This window comes from Stegostoma tigrinum, chromosome 13 (assembly GCF_030684315.1).
Source record: "Stegostoma tigrinum isolate sSteTig4 chromosome 13, sSteTig4.hap1, whole genome shotgun sequence".
NCBI classification, from domain to species: Eukaryota; Metazoa; Chordata; class Chondrichthyes; order Orectolobiformes; family Stegostomatidae; genus Stegostoma; species Stegostoma tigrinum.
In genome coordinates, this window is record NC_081366.1 from 6773784 (window position 1) to 6793360 (window position 19577).

General features: G+C 41.6%; 2 protein-coding genes across 2 annotated transcripts in view; both read right to left on the reverse strand.

The window, feature by feature from the left end:
- The window catches only part of LOC125458243 (protocadherin-10-like), a 60247-nt gene extending 48961 nt beyond the window's left edge, over nucleotides 1–11286 (reverse strand). Inside the window, exon 1 of the mRNA XM_048543344.1 lies at nucleotides 8532–11286. Coding sequence (XP_048399301.1) covers nucleotides 8532–11006 — 2475 coding nt within the window. The 5' untranslated portion in view covers nucleotides 11007–11286. The remainder of the gene's footprint in view (nucleotides 1–8531) is intronic.
- LOC125458242 (protocadherin-10-like) overlaps nucleotides 1–19577 on the reverse strand; it is a 147206-nt gene that overhangs the window by 75226 nt on the left and 52403 nt on the right. The window lies entirely within an intron of this gene.

Genomic DNA, 19577 nt, shown 5'->3' on the forward strand with positions numbered 1-19577 from the left:
ACCTGGAGTTATCTTCATTCGCATCGACTATGAAATAAATCGGGCTGGATATCAAACAATGACGAATCCGAATACCGGAAGGAGATAGAGGACTTGGTGTCATGCTGCAATTACAACAATCTCTCTCTTAATGTCAGCAAAACAAAAGAACTGATCATTGACTTCAGGAAGAAAGGAGGAGAACACAGCCCTATCTACATCAACAAAGCTGAGGTGCAGAGGGGCGAGAGCGTCACGCATGTCGACGATCATAAACGATCTGTCCTGGACCTCGTACGTTGTATTTGGCTCAAGAAATTTGGCATGTCTATAAAATGTCTTTACAGATGCAGCGTATAAAGTATTTTCTCCGGCTGCATAATAGCTTGGTACAGCAACCGTTCAGCCTAGACTTGAAAGCTGTGTGCACAACCCAGGCCATCACGGAAGCCGAACTGCCATCCATGAACTCCATTTACACTTATCGTTGATGCAGAAAGGCTGCGAACATTATGAAAGACAAGCACTCTCCCCCACCCCAACCTCGAAACCTGGTAATATTCTCTTCCAAACTCATTCGTCATGCAGAAAATACAGATGCCTGAACACGCACCAACATGTTCAAGAACAGCTTCTTTTTCGGCTGTTAGATTGTTGACTAAACCGCTCTAATTTCAAAACTACCGTCGATCTTGCTTTGTGCATCCCCAGTACAGCGTTAACCATATATATCTCGCTCTGCATAAGCACCTTACGATCTGTATGTCTTTGTTTGCTGTGATCTGCCTGTACTGCGTGCAAGACAAAACCTTTCATTCTAATTCAGTACGTGACAACAATAAATCAAATCAAAATAAATTTCTCAGTCTATCTTCTAACTTTACTCTTCCATCAATCCAGCATAATTTATTCCTCATCATATTTTGAATTTTTATTGTTCTCTTAATCTTTTTTTTCGATTTCAACTCTTGATGTAGCTCGCATTTTCTTGATTACTAAAACGGTAATGTCCAATCACTTTATTCTATTAATGCCAGCTTCTACCTTTTTTATTGCTATTCCACTTTTTATACAAGTTGAAAGTTACTAGTATATTCTTGTAGCTCCTCGTTTTCTGCCTTTTCCAATTTATTAATTTATTTACCATAAGTTCCCGATGCCAAGTAATAGCATCCTCATTTGTTGAGTTTAGGTTATTTGTCTGTTGGTAACTTGGTCTTTAGAGGGGACAACCGTCTGCAATGAGTAGCATTACTATTGTCTGTCGACATTAGCAAAAGAGATTCACTTGGAGACCTCAGCAATGCATAATGTTGCAGAGAGGCCCTGGCTTGCCATAAACTTAATTAACAAGTGTTCATACCACTATGGTACTTCAACGACTCCTTCAAAAGTCTTTCATGTCTGTGTTTGTGGAGGAAATGCTGGACGAATTATTTTTCCCACGCGTTGCAAGGGTGCAAATCAGACCATGTTTGATGCCCGTTTCCAACAATTATACATGGTTCTGAAAGTTATCATGTCGTTTCTTCACAAGCAACTCGTTCAAATTTATAGAGATAGTAGGAACTGCCGATGCTGGAGAATCTGAGATAACACGGTGGGAAGCTGGAAGAACACAGCAGGCCAAGCAGCATCAAAGGAGAAGGAAAGCTTCTCGTTTCGGGTCGGGACCCTCCTTCAGGAATCTGGTCAGGACCCTTCTTCAGAAATTGCTTCTCGCCCTTTTGGCTCATGTTCAAATTTATATTGGTTTCTACAGGGCCTCTCGCGCTTGCGAATTATTTCTTCATAACATCCTTTGGTACCTCTTATTTTATTTTCAATGCTCTAGATCTATAACCTAGAAAGAGTTTTCAGATTACTTCCTAACAATATAGCAGACATTGAATCAGCTATTAGCAATAGGTTGGCCGATATAATTATCTACGAAACCAACTATTTCTCATAACTCCCATGACATTCCTATTGCTGATCTTCTGTCACATTTTTCTTTTCTCAAGCCTGAACCGTCTCCATTATTTTGCGCTCTATTTCCTGCTGTGTTTGAGCAAATGACCACCATTTTCACTAAAATGTGAACTACTGAGTATCTTGAGTACAATTTTAACTGATATTACAACAGTTTTTAAATTTAAAGGAGGGCCCTCTCAAAACTACAATGTTTTCCTTGATACTGTGGCACATCACCCTCCTGCAAACTGTTAAGCCTTTCACCCACAATTCCACAAATCCCTCCATCTCGCTAGTTTTGAAACCTTACTACTTTGCCTGTCCATGTGTCACTTCACAAAAAGTATTACTTTGTAACACTTGCAGTCAGGCCCTCCCTCTTTTACTATAGAGATAACGCATATCTAAAAGATGATCGTACTTCTGATAATAGTGAATTAACTGTCACTCGATCTATTAGCCTTTACATCCATATACCTTTTAGTAACCACATCAATTTTGATATTTATCCGCAATGTTGGGCATCCTGGCATTATTTTGCTATTTTCCACTCTCTACTCTCATGTTATATTTACAATGCATCTCTTATAATGAACATATATTTTTATCTTCCAATCTATGAATACAGATTCCAAAAATGTGCTGCTGGCATTAGTTTGTATTTGTTCGTCCACATTATATGAACTTGCATTCCTTATTTATTTGCTTGTGATTCAACTCTGTGTATTGAGCAATTGCCTTCAGCTAAAAACTATTTGCAACATCAAAATACTTCTCATTAACTTAACCACAAAGCTTTCGGCCTATACCTAACTCACCCATTCTCCAGATTCACTGAGCAAGCTCATGATGATCTTCCTAGCGTTTTCTACCAATCCAAGTAATTTCCAAGATCCAGGACATTTTTGAAACCTGCCTGCTTACTTTTTATATTCAACCACTTTGTAAGCCATTTATAGGTTATCTCAGTACATGAAAAGACCATCCTTCTTCCTTATATGCATTCTCACCCATTTCCCCAAGCCTGTAGAATGTGTAAAGTCAATGGAATTTACCTTCCACACAAAGGAATTAAATGGTGGAACTCATTACTTTGAGGGACAATAAACCTCTACTCATTAAGGCTAACGTGAATGTAATGATGTAACTGATGCGTGTTGTTGCTTCGAAAAGTTAATAAAGTAAAATGTCTCAGTGACCAGGTCACATATCAAATTTAAAAGTGGAATTATCCTGCTTTGCGAGTGACAGCAAACCTGACATATCTCTCCAACAACCTCCGGATTCAATGCATCATTCTCCACCACTTCCACCAGCCGCAATCTGACCCCACTAACAAGGGTACATTTTCCTCCCCACCTTGATCTGCCTTCTGGAGGGACCACTGTCTCCGTTACTCCCTCGTCCGTTCCACACTCCCCATTAGCCCTACCTCACCCGGCACATTTCCCTGCAACGGCAGGAAGTGTTACACCTGCCCCTTCATCTCCCCCCTCACTTGCATCCCAGGTCCCAAGAAAACCTTCCACATTAAACAGATGTTCACCTGCACATCTACTGGTATGGTATCTGGTATCCACTGGAGTCTTGGAGACCGCTTTATGGAACACCTACGTTCGGTTCGTGACAAACGGCAACACCTCCCAGTCGCAAACCACTTCAACTCGGCCCCCCAACCCCTTGGATCGACATGTCCATCCTGGGCCTCTTCCAGCACCACAACGATGCCATCCAAAGGCTGGAGGAACAGCACCTCATATTCCGCTTGGGAACACTGCACAGAGCCATGTTTGAGACAGTGAATACAATTCATGAACCAGGTGGAGAATCTGGTCTGGATCCGTGATGTGAAGATACCATCAAAGTAATTTTATTTTCATCTGACAATACCTGAGGATAAAATTTTCTGTTTGCAAAACTATCACAATACATGCAAGAGAAAGAAAAGTTGTCAGGACGGCACTATAGATCCAGGAGAGAAAGGGGACTTTAGATAGAAAATATATTCATTGGGTTGGTGCCCGACAGGGAGAGGCAGATAGTTGGTGAAGTAATTATTCATTACGTACATGTGAAAAACAGAACACAGCAATCTTAGTTCTCAATTTTAGCCAAATAGGTTCAACATATTACTGCCCACTATCTTATCCTCGTAGACTAATGGTGCACCAGTCTCATTGTTAAGAAGATGGATCATTTGTACAACAAATATAAAATAGAAGGCAAGCAGAAATAATGGTAAAAGATATCAGCCATATCTACAAATCCAGCAGGGTGATGCATAAAAGTAATGGAAGTGATAAGGCAATGGGCATAATGGATTATCTTCAGATTGGTTCATCAATTCTCACATTCTGAAACAAGAAGAGAGAGACTATGCTTGTTCTAGGTCCAGACAAGAATCATTTAAAGTTTAGTTAGAGCAATAAAGTAAAGCTGCCTATACTTGCAAAATGTCTAAGGCAGAAGGTGATACATCAGATAAGTTCATGAAAAATGGCAAGGGGAATCTTCTTAAAGTCATTAAATAAAGTGAAGAACTGACGATGCTGGAGAATCTGAGATAACACGGTGTGAAGTTGGATGAACACAGCAGGCCAAGCAGCATCAAAGGAGCAGGCAAGTTTGTATCAGCAATAATGGGAACAGCAGATGCTGGAGAATCCAAGATAATAAAGTGTGAAGCAGGGTGAACACAGCAGGCCAAGCAGCATCTCAGGAGCACAAAAGCTGACGTTTCGGGCTGAGACCTTTCATCAGAGAGTGGGATGGGGAGAGGGAACTGGAATAAATAGGGAGAGAGGGGGAGGCAGACCGAAGATGGAGAGAAAAGAAGATAGGTGGAGAGGAAAGTATACGTGGGGAGGTAGGGAGGGGATAGGTCAGTCCAGGGAAGATGGACAGGTCAAGGAGGCGGGATGAGGTAGTAGGTCGGAAATGGAGATGTGGCTTGAGGTGGGAGGAAGGGATGGGTGAGAGGAAGCACAGGTTAGGGAAGCGGAGACAGGCTGGGCTGGTTTTGGGATGCAGTGGGAGGAGGGGACGAGCTGGGCTGGTTTTGTGATGCAGTGGGTGGAGGGGAAGAACTGGGCTGGTTTTGGGAAGCAGTCGGGGAAGGGGAGAATTTGAAACTTGTGAAGTCACATTGATACCATTGGGCTGCAGGGTTCCTAAGTGGAATATGAATTGCCGCACCTCCATTTCCTACCTACTACCTCATACCCTTTGAGTTCAAACAGATTTTTTTTTTCTGATAAATTACATTTTGTATTTAGTAGTAAACATGTTCAGTTACAAATCACTTTTCGTTAGTTGATAGGAATATATAGATAGAGAACATAGAACAGTACAGCACAGTACAGGCCCTTCAGCCCACGACGTTTTGCCCACCTACCACCCTACTAAGATCAATCTACCCTGCATACCCTACATTTTAATATCCTCTGTGTGCCTATCCAAGAGTGTCTTAACAGTCTTTAAAGTATCTGACTCCACTACCACTGCTGGCAGCACATTCCATACGCCCACCACTCTCTGTGTCAAGAACCTACCTCTAACATCTTCCCTAAAGCTTCCTCGAATCACCTTAAAATTATGCCCACCCCCCCATCCCCCCGTAATAGTGGTTTCCGCCCTGGGAAAATGTCTCTGACTATACACTCTATCTATGCCTCTCATCATCTTGTAATATTCTTGACATTCGGAAGAAAGAATGGTGTGCAATGATAAATAAACCAAATTGTGCTTATTCAAAAGGAAGGCATTCAAAACGCAATTCATAAAGAATGGCATAAATGCAATTTTTCACCTTGCCTTCCAGACATCCCCTGTTGTCTGTTTGTATTGGGCATGGTTGTGATCCAGTCATGGAGTCAAAGAGATGTACAGCATGGGCCAGGTATTCTACATTAATCCAGTCACATTTGCATTTGGCGCATGGCCTTCTAAACCCTTCCTATTCATATAACCTTTCAGATGCCTATTAAATGATGTAATTGTCCCAGCTTCCATCACCTCCTCTGGCAACTCATTTCATACATGTACCACTCTCTGCATGAAAAGGTTGTCCCTTAAATCCTTTTAAATTTTTCCCTTCTCACCTTACATCCCTATCCTATAGTTTTGGACTCCCATACCCTGGGGAAAAGACCTTAGCTTTTCACTCTATCCATGCCGTTCATGATATTATAGGCTTCAATAAGGTACCCCTCAGCCTCCAACGCTCCACGGTGAGTAACCCAGCCAATTCATCCTTTCCCTGTAGCTCACACCCTGCTAAATTCTTGTAAATCTTTTTCTGGACTCTTACAAGTTTCGCAACATCTTTCCTATATCAGCGAAACCAGAACTGAGCACAATATTCCAAAAGTGGTCTTACCAATGTCCTGTACAGCGGCAACATGACCTCTGACTTGTATAATCCATACACTGACCAACAAAGGCACCATAACAAATAGCTCCATCACTACTTTGTCCACTAATGACTCCACTTTCAAGGAACTATGAGCCAGTATTCCAAGATCCCTTTGTTCAGAAACACTCCCTAGGATATTACCATTAATTATATAAGTCATGCTCAGATTTGCCCTACCCACTGCACTTTTACTTATATTAAACTCGATATGCCACTCCTCAATCCATTTGGCTATCTCAGCAAGGCCCCACTGTACCTTCTTCCTTTTCAAATACGCCATCAATTTCGGTGTCACATTCAAAAGTACGAATCATATTTCCTACATTCACATCCAAATCATTCACGTACATGTCAAAAATCAGTGGACTCAGCATAAATCCTTGTCGTACATCACTGGTCACGGGCCTCCACAATCACACTCTGTCTCTTATCTTCAAACCAATTTGTATCAAAATGGTTAGTTTTCACTGTATTTCATATGATCTAACCTTGCAAACCAGTCTATCAAGTGGAACCTTGTTGAACACCTTACTGAAGTCCACGTAGACAACATTCACTACTCTGCCTTCACCAATCTTCTTTTTCACTTCTTCAAAACATTCAATGAAGTTAGTGAGATACAATTCCCCATGCACAAAGACATGTTGATTCTCCCTGATCAGTATTTTTCAAATACATGTAAATCCAGTTCCTCAGAATTCCCTCCAACAACTTACCCACCGCTGACATCAGTTTCACGGTTATATAGTTCCATTGTTTCTCCTTACCACTTTCACTAAATAATAGCACCACGTTAGCCAACCCGCAGTCTTCCATAACCTCCCCCATGGCTATTGGCGATACGAATACCTTGGCAAGGGGTCCACCAATCACTTCCCTTGTTTCTCACCACTTTCAAGGTTACATCTGATCTGGTCCCAGGGAATTATCCACATCTATGCATTTTATGACGCGTAGTCCAGCATATCCCTTTCTGTAATATGGACATGTTTCAAGATATCACTATTTGTTTGCCCAAGCTATCTGGTTTCCACATCCTTTTCCGTAGGAAACGCTGATGTGAAACACTCATTTATTATCTCACCTATCTCCTGCAAGTTCATACTTATGCAGGCTTGCTGATTTTAAAGGGTTCCATTCTCTCCCTAGTTACTCTTTTGGTCTTGATATATTTTTAGAACCCCTTTGGATTCTCCTTAACCTTATCTGTCAAAGCTATTTCATGCCACCTTTTTGCCCTCCTGATTTCCCCTTGAGTGTAGTCCCACTCTTCATACTATTCTAGGGATTCCCCCCATCCTTGCTGCACGTTGGCAATTCTCTGCTTTAACGAGGAGCTCTCATTTCATTCTCTGTCTCTCCACCACTTAGCATTACCACATCCATCCCTTCCACCTCCCCACCCCAAACCATCACCGAGACAACACAATCCAATATTTTAAGTATCATTCAGTTCGCACTTCTACTTAACTATATGATCATGTAAAGGCAATTTACTGTGCATGTTGTAAATGTGAAACAAACACAGAGGATGCTGGAAAAGCTCAGCAGGTCTGACAGCATCAGTGTAACAAAGTTAACGTTTCAAGACCAGTATGAGTCTTCTCCAGGGCTGTTCTGAAGAAGAGTCATAACAGACTCCAAACTTTAAATCTGCCTCTCTCCGCGCAAACGCTGCAAAACCAGTTGACTTTCTTCGTCTTTCTTTGTGTTGGTTTGAGTAAGTATGTGGGTTAGAATAATAGAACTAAATCCTTGCTGGACGACGGTGTAAAATGAAAAAAAAAATCTACTTCTCGCAAGTAAACAATATCCCTCGACAGAACTTGTATCACAATTTTGTGCATATTATATGAGACTGATATGATTTTGTTTTCCCCGATATCCAGCTAAACAATGTTGAATGAACATTAAGGACTGTTTAACCTATTCAAGATTGGTGAATTGAGTCTTGCATGAAGCAGAGTAATAAAGAGCCTAAGAGCAAGCCCAGGTCATTAGAACCTTCATAGCTGTTCCACCGTTCAGTGAGATTATGACTGATCTGAGTGTAGTCTTAATTCCACGTCCTAATCTGTCCCCACCCCGCTCCCCGTACCCCATAAAAGCCCCTCCTCCGTTCCCCATCCTACAAGTACACCTTGGCCAAGGAATTATGGACCCTGCAAAGTTTTGCACATCTCACCTGGTGAGGTTGAATGGTTTCCTTCACAGTAGAATAGGGGTCCTTTGCAGTGTGATCTATTAACAAAGAGCCATCTTTTACAGTGGTCGTTGATTCCAGCGGAGCATGTAACTTTAACAGCGTGAAGTCCCTCGCGACTGAATTTGAAGTCGGACACCCGTCATATCGAGCTGTTTGAAGAAAGGCTGCTCTTTCGTACACATCCTGGTAATTAACCGGAATTGGAATATCCGCACTGGCCTTTTGAACGCCTCGCAGTGATTCTCTTCGCGCAGCACAGAACAGAATCTGTGAGGAACAACAGTCGCCATGATCTTCATGTGCGCCTTTGTGAACTTTTATGGCGAGGATTACAATAGCCACAAGAAAGACAAAGGAGATTATCCCAAAAGAAATGATCAAATACACTCTGGCACCGTGTGCCCAAAAATCAGAGTCCCTCAGCGCAACGACATCAGATGCAATGGCATGATCAGTTTCTAACACTGACAAGTTGATACTGATAGTTGAAGAAAGTGAAGGCTTTCCGTTATCTCTGACCAGGATCACGATTTTCTGTTTCTGTGAATCTTTTGCGTCAAAGCGGCGTATAGTCCATACTTCTCCTGATTCGGAAGCTACGGTAAACAAACTTTCATCAGTAGGCTGGTCAAGCTGATAAAATAACTGGGCGTTCTGTCCTGAATCAGCGTCTGTAGCTGTCACTTTAATCACAAGGTAACCCGGATCAGCAGATCTGGGCATGGTCTCCTCTGCTGCCGAGCCTTTATTTGCCAGTGGTGATAGGATCACGGGGGCGTTATCATTCTGATCGACTATGATCACATTTACAGTTACGTTACTGGAGAGCGGTGGGGACCCGTTATCCATTACTTGTGCAGAAAGCCGAAGATCGTGAAGCTGTTCGTAATCGAATATTTGCTGTGCAAACATCACTCCGCTGTTTGAATCAACAAAGACGAATGCGGACACAGGCACACCATGAACGAAACTATCCAGGATGGAATACGAGAGTCGGCCATTTTCATTCCTGTCCGGATCAACTGCCGGTAGAAATCCGATTGACGAGCCTATAGCGTTATTTTCCGTCACATACATTGTAAAAAAAGGCTGCGTAAAGCGTGGTGCATTGTCATTTACATCCAATATTTGCACTGGAATGGTCTTGTTAGTCGAAAGCGGGGGGTTGCCTGTGTCCGTGCATGTAATTGTAATGTTATACTCAGGCATCTTTTCACGATCTATAACACCATCTGTAACCACTGTGTAATAGTTATTCAAAGACCTGTCAAGTTTAAAGGGAACATCCGTGGAAACATGGCAATAAACCGCCTGTCTTTGTTTGGAGTCTCTGTCCGTAACTTTCAAAATGGCTACTAATGTCCCTCTAGGGGCGCCCTCTGGAATCGGGGTATGTACAGAATTTATCATAATTTTGGGAGCATTATCATTAACATCAGTAACTTTAACTAGGACCTTGCAATACGATGGTATTCCTGCAGCGCCTCTGTCCTTTGCTTGCACCGTCATCTCGAAATTCTCCATCTCCTCGAAATCAATCATTTCATTTACTCTGATCTCTCCTTTCTCAGGATCAATGCTGAACAGTTTACGTATTTTATCGCCAGTGTCATCGCTGAAAGAATACATTATTTCACCATTTACTCCCTCGTCTAAATCTATCGCATTAACCTTTGCAATTAAAGAACCCTTTTTTGCGTTTTCAGGAATAACAACTTGATACACATTCTCATCGAAAACAGGTCCATTGTCATTAATATCGGAAACGATTATCACAACCTGTATGCTTCCTGATTTGCTTGGGGATCCTCCATCGATTGCGGTTAGTGTTAGTCGATGAGTCGCTTGCTGCTCTCTATCTAAGGCTTTTTGCAGGACGAGCTCTGGAGTAATTATTTGATCGCTATTCTTTTGTAGTTCTAAAGCAAAGAAATCATTTTGGCTTAGTCGATAAGTGTGGACGCTGTTGCTTGAAGAATCGGGGTCGTGCGCTCTTTGAAGTGGAAAGCGGGCTCCAGGCGAAGCAACCTCTAATATTTCAAAACGGATCTCGCCTTTCTGGAACGCGGGCGGATTGTCGTTTATGTCGATAATCTCAACTTCTATATGATATAAATTAAATGGAGTCTCAGTCACAGCTTCCAAAGTCAACACACATGCGAATATCGGTTCGCAGAGCTGTTCCCGGTCTATTTTCTCTTCGACGAACAAAAGTCCGTTTTCAGAATTTACATCCAAATACTGCTTGTGCTTTTCCGTTACAATCCGAAACTTCCGAGCGGAGAGCTGTCGTACATCTAGACCGAGGTCTTTTGCAATATTCCCAACAATAGTACCTTTCTGCAACTCTTCGGGAATCGAATAGCGAATGGTCCCGTGAACTGAGTATACAGTTTGGCTGAATATCAAACAAAGAGATTGCACATAAAATGACCAGAATGTTAAACGAGCCATTCGTCCTCAAAGACCAGGACAGCTACCGCGGTCAAATGCTCCAATAAATTGTACTGCAGTTATCATACTCTAGCTTATATTTACAGAACTATATCAAAAGGCGTCTTCTTTGCTTCTTCCCAATTTCCAGTTGTTTGGCAAGAAACAAACAAAAAATGCATGAAGCTCCTTTAGAGAATAAGATGCTGGCTCAGATGTCAACGAGAAACAGAAAACAAAGACTGTGCCAGTTATTCTCCGATGTTGCGTGGTGTTTCGTGTTGTGAGCGTGGGGCTGGATCTCCAGCCACATTACTACCACCGTATTGGTACACAGCGACACAACGAGTATCGACCAATTATAACACCAACTCCTCTTAAAGCAGTTTTGAACCAAATCATATTGTACAACTTTAAATGTGATTGTATTTTCATACAATTTAGCTATTTAGGCTATTGATGGTTTGTGCTAAAGTTTGAATATAACATAGTACGGATTGTGACTGCAGGCACGTTGATTTTTAAATATACCTAAATACATTATTTATGGTTTTTTTTGCAATGACCAAATTTTTTGTCGGTAAAAATATTCATTCAAACCATGACAGTTCGTTTATCGTAATATAGTCAACATGTTTTATTCAATATAATAATTTATGTATTGTGAAAGCATTTTTAGCGCCATGTTAAAAATGTTAAAGTCGCCACGTCCTACCAGATCATAGGGTTGCCCTTTCGTCAAAGAGAGATAACTCGTAATCGTTTCACCTAAGGGTTATCTCAGGCAAGGGGAGAAGTTTAGAAGGAAACTCGTCAAGGTAAGCTCAGGTGGTATGAGAACTGAAACTCATGGCTTTGGTGTTACTCTGCATTGTAAACCAGCCATGATACCCTGTTACAGAGATTTTGCTTTTATTATTCATTTTTGTGCGATGTTGGCACCGCTGGTGGGCCAGCATTTTTTTTTTTTGCCCGTACATAGTTGCCCATGAGAAGGTGGTGGTGATTTGTCTTCCTGAAAATTGCAGTCCACCGTCTGGTGTTGACCAACAATGCCATTAGGGAGGGATTTCCAGGATTTTGATCAACAACAGTCACGGAACGGGGATATATTTCCATGTCAACATGGTGAGTAGCTTGGAAGTAAACATGACTGTGTTTGTGTTCCCCTGTCTCTGCTGCCTTGTCCTTCTAGATGGAAGTGGTCGTGGGTTTGGTAGAAATTGTCTGAGTACCTTTGGCGAAATTCTGCAGTGTATCTTGTTGGTAATGCACACTGCCGCTGCAGGGATTATGATGTGGAGGTGGCGGTGTTGAACTGAGGTGAAACAAAGTCAAAAATCACACGACATCAGGTTATAGGAACAAAAATAAAGTTGGTCAAAAAAGCTCAACAGGTCTAGCAGGCGGGGGGTGGGGGTAGGGGGCGTGTGCATTGGGAAGTTATGCTCGGTCTGGATCAGTTCAGCAGGAGCTGTAGTGGCCCAGGAGGGGAGAGTATTTGTTAGACTTCTCTACCATTGCCTTGTTCCTCACATCTGTATCCCCAGATTCATTTTCTAAGGGGCCTATGTTCACCACAAATTCTCTCTTCCTTTTCATACCTTTTCAGCTGCTTTTACTGTCAGTTTTTATATTCCCTGCTCATTTGCCCTTGTCATTTATGTTTTATTTTTTGTCTTTTTTTCAGTTCACCTTGATGGATTCTAATTTATTCCAGATTTTGGGGCTTACACCGACCATTGCCTCTTTGATTGCTGAGATTTCACAGTCTGGGTTGTATTTTCCTTGTTTATCTTTCTTCACTTCTTAAATAACAGTACCACTTTGGCACCTGTCCTTTGACCAGAAATGAATTTAGTATTATTGCCAACATCTCTTTTACTTCTTTCCTTGCTTCAGTCGACACAAACTAGACCATTTCCAACTTCTTCCACTCATGATCAGGGGTTTGATATTATATTCACGAACTGAAGTACCTAATTTGTTATTTTTCTTATGCCAGTACATTACGTATCTATATTCCATCAAATTCAAGATTCACATCTTTCTCATACTGAGTAGTGAAGTAGTTGATGTCCAATGAGAAATAACTTGGATGGATACCATTCCAAGCAGATAAGGGCGGAACATAAAATACACTGTACAGATACTTCCTTGGCTATTTTAAGCATAAAAACTGCTCTGTATGGCTGTAAGACAACGGTTAAACAATAATTGAGGGGAAAAAAACTTGCTAACTGGATACAATCCGCAGTCAACGATCTCGGGTTTCACCATTCTGTATGTGCAAACGCAGATCCTTGGATTGGAGGCATGAGAAGGCATGGGCGACAAAAAATGTGGTACGCATCTACAAGGAAGTGGAGGACACGGAATGAAAAAGCTCAAAGGTATAATTGTCTCAAACGTGGAATGTTAAAAGATAATGGTTTGTGAACTAATATGGAGTAATAGTATATAAGATAAGCACGATAAATTTGTACTAAAAGTATGTTCATCACAGTGAAACGTTGGTTTGTGAAGGCAAGAATGTAAAGGACATTCGGGCATGAGGGGTCTGCACAACAGAATCATCAGATAGCGCTTTGGATAATAAAGTAGACTATGTCGGGTGAAATTCGATTGGAACAATCAACGCAGTAGGTAATTTGTTTTCTATTCATTCGTCATTTCAATACGGTGATAAGGAAAACGATGCTGTAGGAGAATTTCAAATTAGGAACCTGCCAGCGAATTCTAGCCGATCGGAAGTTTAAGCTTTGCGGACATGTCAGCACATGTGACGCGTGACTAGGTCCCAGCGTACAAAAGAAGATTATCTTAAGTCCAGACATCTCTGTGCTAGGTCCCGAAGTATCCGAGACGAAGGTAAACATGACCATCTAGGGCCCTGATTTTAAGGATCAGTGAGAAAGCGAGCAAGTTGGCCCCAGAAACACAGATTCCGCCCTGTGCCCAGCTGCATGCTAATGATACTGAATTCCGTTGAAATTTAGAAAGTATGGGAGGCAAAGAATCACCATTGCGCTGATGTGTGATCTTCAACGGCTTACACACACTGATGGCCAACGCACATAAGCATGATGATCTTCACTGTCCCTCAGTACATTGTGGGTGTTGTGAATCTCTGCGAGCATCTGTTCTCAAGGCCGACGGGGGGTTCAGAGTAAACAAACCTACATTGATCCTACATCTGAGCGTTCTGACCTGCAAATCTGGCATTTTCTCCTCGATCATGTTTACTGCTTTTTGATGAGGGCGCAGCGGGATCCATCAGCCTGGTCGAGAAACATCTCATTGATTATTGCCGAAGGAAAAGGAATGACTGTTCTTTAATCGATTAAGTTTTTTTGATTATGCTTCAAAGGAAAATAGCGCTGCGCAAGCATGAAACCACTGTTGCATTAATCAAGTGAAAGTGAATGAAGGTGTCAAACTGGCACAAGTTAAGGGAGCAAGTCACAAAGCCGTTGACAGAAATGTCCATGCTTCTCTGAACACTGGAGTAGTCCCAGAGAACTAGAGGATTGCAAATGTGAGACGATTGTTTCAGAAAGGAACAAAGGATAACACAGGAAGCTACAAGCCTGTCAGCCTGACATCAGTACTGAAAAAAACTGATGGAGAACATAATACGGGAAAATGTAAATATACATTTAGACAAAAATAAATTTATAGCAAACAATCGACGTGGGTTCGCTCAAGGAAGGTAATTTCTGGCAATTAAGTTGAGTTATATGACGAGGTGATATAGGCAGTGGCTGAGAACAGTGTTGTCCATGTTGTACAATGGGACTTTGAGCAAGCATCTAATACAGGGCTGCGTGGCAGGTTAGTTAGCAAATTAGAAATGCTTGCCAGCATGGATTAGAAGTTGGCTAAAAGATGGGAAACAGAGGGTAGGTACAGATGGGCATTTCTCAGATTGAAGGTGCGTTCAAAGTAGTGTTCCCCAGGGATCGAAGTTGGGACACTTGCTTTTTCTGATTTATGTAATTGATTTAGAGATGAGCGCTGAGGGGAAAACCTCTGAATTTGCAGACGACATTAAGCTAGAGAGAATAGTGAGTTGTGAGCAAGATGCTTAACAGTTTCAGAGGGACATTGACAAGTTGGCAAAATGAGTCGACACATGGCAAATGAATTTCAATGCAGAGAAATGTACGGCAATGTGTTTTGGTAGAAGAAACATGGAGAGACAATACAGGCTCAATGGTACAATTTTGAAGGGAGTAAAGGTGCAGAAGGACCTCAGAATTTACGTACCAGATTCTCTGAAGGTGGACAGGTAAGTTGACACTGTTGTTAGAAAGGCACAGAGGATGCTTGGGTTTATAAATGGAGGCATTGTGTATAAAAACAAGGAAGTGGTGCTACAATTCTACACATCATTGGCCAGGCCACATTTAGAATATTGTGCTCAGTTCTGGCATCTTATTTAGAAAGGACGCTAAAGTCCTGTAAAGAGTTCAAAGGAGATTGACTAGAAAGATACCAGGAATGGAGATTTTTAATTACAAGAAAAGTTGAGATAAATTGGGCTTGTTTTCCTTGGAGCAAAGTCAAATAAGAGGCAATCTTATGGATATATTCAAAATTATGAAAAAGTTCGAAAGGGTAAAGAAAGATATTCTATTTTCAAGGGTTAGTATGCCAGTAACGAGGGGTCACAACTTCAAGATTTTCAGCAAGAGAGCTGGAATGAGATGAGGAGAAACTTCTTTATTCAGAGAGTTGTCAGGATTTGGAATGCACTGCCTGGGAGAGTGGTGCAGGCAGATTCCCTGAAGGTTTCAATAGAGAATTGAGTATATATTTGAAAAGGATGAAGTTAGAGGGCTACGGAGGTAGGGCTGGAGAGTGGATTAGCTTGGTGGCTCTTTCAGGAGCCAGTACAGACACAGTGGATTGAATGGCCTCCTTCTGTACTGTAAAATTCTTTCATTCAATGATTCTATGATGGCACAATGACATTTTAGTCGGTATTTTAAGCGAACACTGACAAAAAAAAACTGATGGCAGGATTTTAACCAAGGTACCCAGAACATTACCTAAGTTTCTGGAATAAAATTCTAGCAGTAATATTACTACTGTATCTATACTTCTAAGGGTTCTGTAATTTACCTAATACTTTTACATTATTTTTACACCCTTACATTTGACCTCCCACATCACACCTGCCCTTATTAAACTTCAAATGCCATTTCAATGCCCAAATCTCCAAATGACCTCTATCCTGCTGTAACTCTTGACAACCTTATTCCATAAGCTATTGAAGCAAAATTGGAACATTCAGCTCGTCGAGTTTGCCCTGCCATTCAGTCATGGCTGATATGTTATCAACCCCATTCGTCTGCCTTCTTTCCATAACCCTTGCCCCCTTCATCAATCTTGAAAGCACTCAATGACTTGGTTTGCATAGAGTTCCACAGCAATGAATTGCACCTATTCACCGACCTTTGGTTGAAAAAATTTCTCATCATTTCGGTTCTAAAGGGTCGTTCTTTTCTTCTGACAGTGTGCCCATGCGACCGCATGTCTCCAATGAATGGAAGCATCTTCTCCAAATCCACTCTATCAATGCGTCTCAATAATTCTTAAGTTTCTGTAAGGATGACATGCCCCTCCTTTCAAACTCAATCGATCACACCCTCAGAATCCTAAATAGTTTGTTATCTGGCAAGCCTTTCGTCCCTGGGATCATTCTTTTAAGCCTCCTCTGGACCTCCTCCAATGAAACACATTCTTCCTTCGATATCTGACCCAAAATTGCTCACAACATTCCAGACACTGTCTGACCTGAGCCTTGCACAGCCTGAGCAGTCCATGTCTGCTCTTGTATTCCAGTCTTCTTGAAATGAATGGTAACATTGTATATGCCTTCCTAACCACAACTGAACCTTTATATCAATCTTAACAGAATCCTGAACTTGGGTTCCCAAGTCCCTTGTTGCTTCGTATTTCCAAAGCTTTTACTGCATAGAAAATAGTCTGTGCCTCTATTATTCATACCAATTTGCATGAACTCACACCTTGCCACATTATGTTCCATCTGCCAATTCTTGGCACATTCTCATTGCCTGTCCAAGACATTCAGCAGACTCCCCACTTCTCCAACGCTACCTGTCCCCCGACCTATCTGTGTGGCTTTTGAAAACTTAGCAATGATGCCTTCGGTTCCTTCATCCAGATCATTAATGTGTAACAGGAACACTCATGGTCCCAACACTGACTGGAACTACACTAGTCACAAGCTTCCACCCGAAAAAAATGACCCATTTAATTCCCACTCTCTGCTTTCAACCAGTGATCTAATTTTCTACGCATGGCAGTACCCTGTCGCTAATGTCAGGGGTTCTTATCTTATTTATTGGCCTCGTGCGTTTTTTCAAAAGCTTTCTGGAAATCAAGGTAGATCAAATCCACTGGCTCTCGTTTGTCTAATTTGCTTAGTACAGTCCTCAGTATCCAGAGTTCAATCAATTTTCATGACATCTGCTAATGTGCAAATCAGGCCACCTAAATATTCATCCATATTTTTTACATAAATTGTAAGCAACAGGGGTCCTAGCACTGATAGATGCAGAACACCAAAAGTCACAGACTTCCAGTTAGAGAAACACCACTCTAAAACTAACCTCTGTCTTCCATGACCAAGTTAACTTTGTAAATATACCAACTCAGTATCGTTCCCACACAACTTAATCTTCTGGGCCAATCTACCATGAGGGAAATTGCCAACTGCCTTAGTAAAGTCCATGTATACAAGTCCACTACCCTATCATCATCAAATATCTTTGTCACTTCCTCGAAAAACTCAAACAAATTTGTGAGGCAAGACCACCCTGCACAAAGCCATGCTGACTAGTCTGAATTTTTCTGCTCGTTTCCAAATGCAAATGAATTCTGTACTTAGGAATCTGCTCTAATAATTACTCTACAACTGATGTGAGGCTCACCAATTTATGATTTTATTGATAGTCCCTGCAGCCCTCCTTAATCTAATGAACAACAATGAATACACTCCAGTGTTCTGGCACCGTGCCTTTGGTGAAAGAGAATACAAGGATCTCTGTCAAAGCTCCAGAAATCCCCTGCCTTTCCTCCCTCAGTATTTTGGAAGAGATCACACCAAGCTCTGGGGAGATATTACACTTAATTTTTTTCAAGATGCCCAAAGCTTCTTCCTCTTTATACCGACAGGCTGTAGAATCTCAAAATATCTGTGCTAAATCTTGCTAACATCCACACCCTTCTGCTTGGTGAATACTGAGATGAAGTACTTGTTTGGGGCCTCACCCACTTTCCGTGACTCCATGCAGAAATTCCCTCCTTTATGCTAGAGTGGACTTGCCCTGTCCCTGTCTCCCCTCTTGCTCCTTATTTCCCCATAATATGCTTTGGGATTCTTCTTAGTTCTATTTGTCAAGGAGTGTCAAGGCCCTTTTTAGCCCTCTCAATTCCTTGTTCAGTTTTGTTCCTGTTTCCTTTATATTCTTCAAAAGGTGCTGTCTGATTTCTGCTTTCTAAACTTTGCATAAGCGTCCTGTTTTCTTTTTTGACTGAATTTTCAATATTTTTTGTCACCTGGCATCCCATAATCTTGTCGTCCTTGCATTTCTTCCCCACAGGAACATGCTGGTCATCATTTCTCATTAACTGGCCTTTAAAAGACTCCCACTTGTCAGCTGTGAATTTACGCTAAAACAGCTGACTCCAATCTAACTCCTCCAGTTCCTTCCCAATACTGTTATGATTAGCTTTCGCCCCAATTTAGCACTTACACTCGAGGATCAAGCATTTCCCTGTGTGTAACTAACTTAAAATTTATGCAATTATGATCACTGTTCCCACAATGCACTTCCACTGAAATCTCGATCAACTGATCAGGCTATTCCAGGTACAAGGTCTATTGTAACCTCTCCCCCAGTTGGACTATCTACATCTTGTTTCAAGAAACCCTCCTAGATGTTCCAAAAAACTCTGCTATATCTAAGCTGCCAACACTAAGGGAGCCCTCATCACAATGGGGAATGTTAAAGTCCCCCACTGCAATAATTCTTTTGCTTTTAAATCTTGCAACGATCGTCTTACATGGCTCTTCCTCTATAACCCACGCTGGCCTTTGGAAGGTCTATAATATGACCCGACTATAGTGATTGCACTTTTCTTATTCCTTAATTCTATTCACATGGGCTCACTGGATGACCCCTCCAAGATGCCCTCAATCAGTGCAATTGTAACATTCTCGTTAATTTGTAGTGTAACTTCTCCACATCTTTTGCATCTTTGCATTTCCTTCTTGCAACGTCTATGTCCCAAAAATTTGAGCTGCCAGTCCAGCCCTTCTGTCAACCAAATTCTGTAATAGTTATAAATCGTAGTTCCATGCACCAGCCCCAGCTCTATGCTCATCTACCTTATCTGAATCCTCTTTGCATAGAAATAAATATACTTGAGATCGCCAGTCCCATCATGCCAATTAATGTGACCCTGCTAGACACGGCCAGGAAAGAAACATTGGGTATAATGTGTGAACGAAAAGACTGGAAATGACATTCAATTTTCCCTTTCCCAAGGCTGGACTGA